Raw genomic sequence first — 1,022 nt, 5'->3', positions numbered from 1 at the left:
CGGGTGGGCGGCTTCGCTGAGCCGGCCATGCTGCAGCGGGCGGTGCAGGCCGCCTTCGGCCACTGCTGCCGGGTCATCGTCCCACAGGACGTGGGGCTGACCATCCTCAAGGGGGCCGTGCTCTTCGGCCTGGACCCCGGCGTGGTGCGGGTGCGCCGCTCGCCACTCACCTACGGCGTGGGCGTCCTCAACAAGTTCGTGGAGGGCAAGCACCCGCGTGAGAAGCTGCTGGTCAAGGAGGGCAAGAACTGGTGCACCGACATCTTCGAGAAGTTCGTCACCGTGGACCAGTCGGTGGCCTTGGGCGAGGTGGTCCAGCGGAGCTACTGCCCGGCGCGGCCCGGCCAGCGCCGGACCATCATCAACATCTACTGCTGTGACAGCGACGACGTGGTGTACATCACCGACCCCGGCGTCAGGAAGTGCGGCACCATCAGCCTGGAGCTGGGCGACGCGGGCGATGCGGGCGCGGCGCGGGGCCGGCGCGAGATCCGCACCAGCATGCAGTTCGGGGACACCGAGATCAAGGTGACCGCGCTGGACACGCGCACGGCGCGCAGCGTCAGGGCCACCATCGACTTCCTGTCCAACTGAGGGGACCCTGGGATGTGCCACCATTGACTTGCTGTCCAACTGGGACTACTCAGTATGTGCCACCATCGACTTCCTGTCCAACTGAGGGGACCCTGCCACCATCGACTTGCTGTCCAACTGAGGGGACCCTGGGAGGTGCCACCATTGTCTTCTTGTCCAACTGAGACTACTCAGTATGTGCCACCATTGACTTCCTGTCCATCTGGGACTACCCGGGATGTGCCACCTCCTGTCCAACTGAGGGGACCCTGGGACGTGCCACCATCAACTGCCTGACCAACTGGGACTACCCAGGATGTGCCACCATTGTCTTCCTGTCCATCTGGGACTACCAAGGATGTGCCGCCATTGACTTCCCATCCAATTGAAGGTACCCTGCGATGTGCCACCATCAACTTCCTGTCCAACTGGGACTACCCAGGATGTGC

The 1,022-nt window shown here is 63.8% G+C and overlaps 1 protein-coding gene across 1 annotated transcript in view; it reads left to right on the top strand.

Annotated features, from left to right (window-relative positions):
• Positions 1-656, top strand: part of HSPA12B (heat shock protein family A (Hsp70) member 12B) — a 27,611-nt gene extending 26,955 nt beyond the window's left edge. The window contains exon 11 of the mRNA XM_031065366.1: positions 1-656. Coding sequence (XP_030921226.1) covers positions 1-594 — 594 coding nt within the window. The 3' untranslated portion in view covers positions 595-656.
• Positions 657-1,022: the final 366 nt, after the last annotated feature.

This window comes from Geospiza fortis, unplaced genomic scaffold (genome assembly GCF_000277835.1).
Source record: "Geospiza fortis unplaced genomic scaffold, GeoFor_1.0 scaffold414, whole genome shotgun sequence".
NCBI lineage: Eukaryota > Metazoa > Chordata > Aves > Passeriformes > Thraupidae > Geospiza > Geospiza fortis.
Note: the sequence above shows the minus strand (reverse complement) of the source record. Positions and strands in the feature narration are given on the sequence as shown.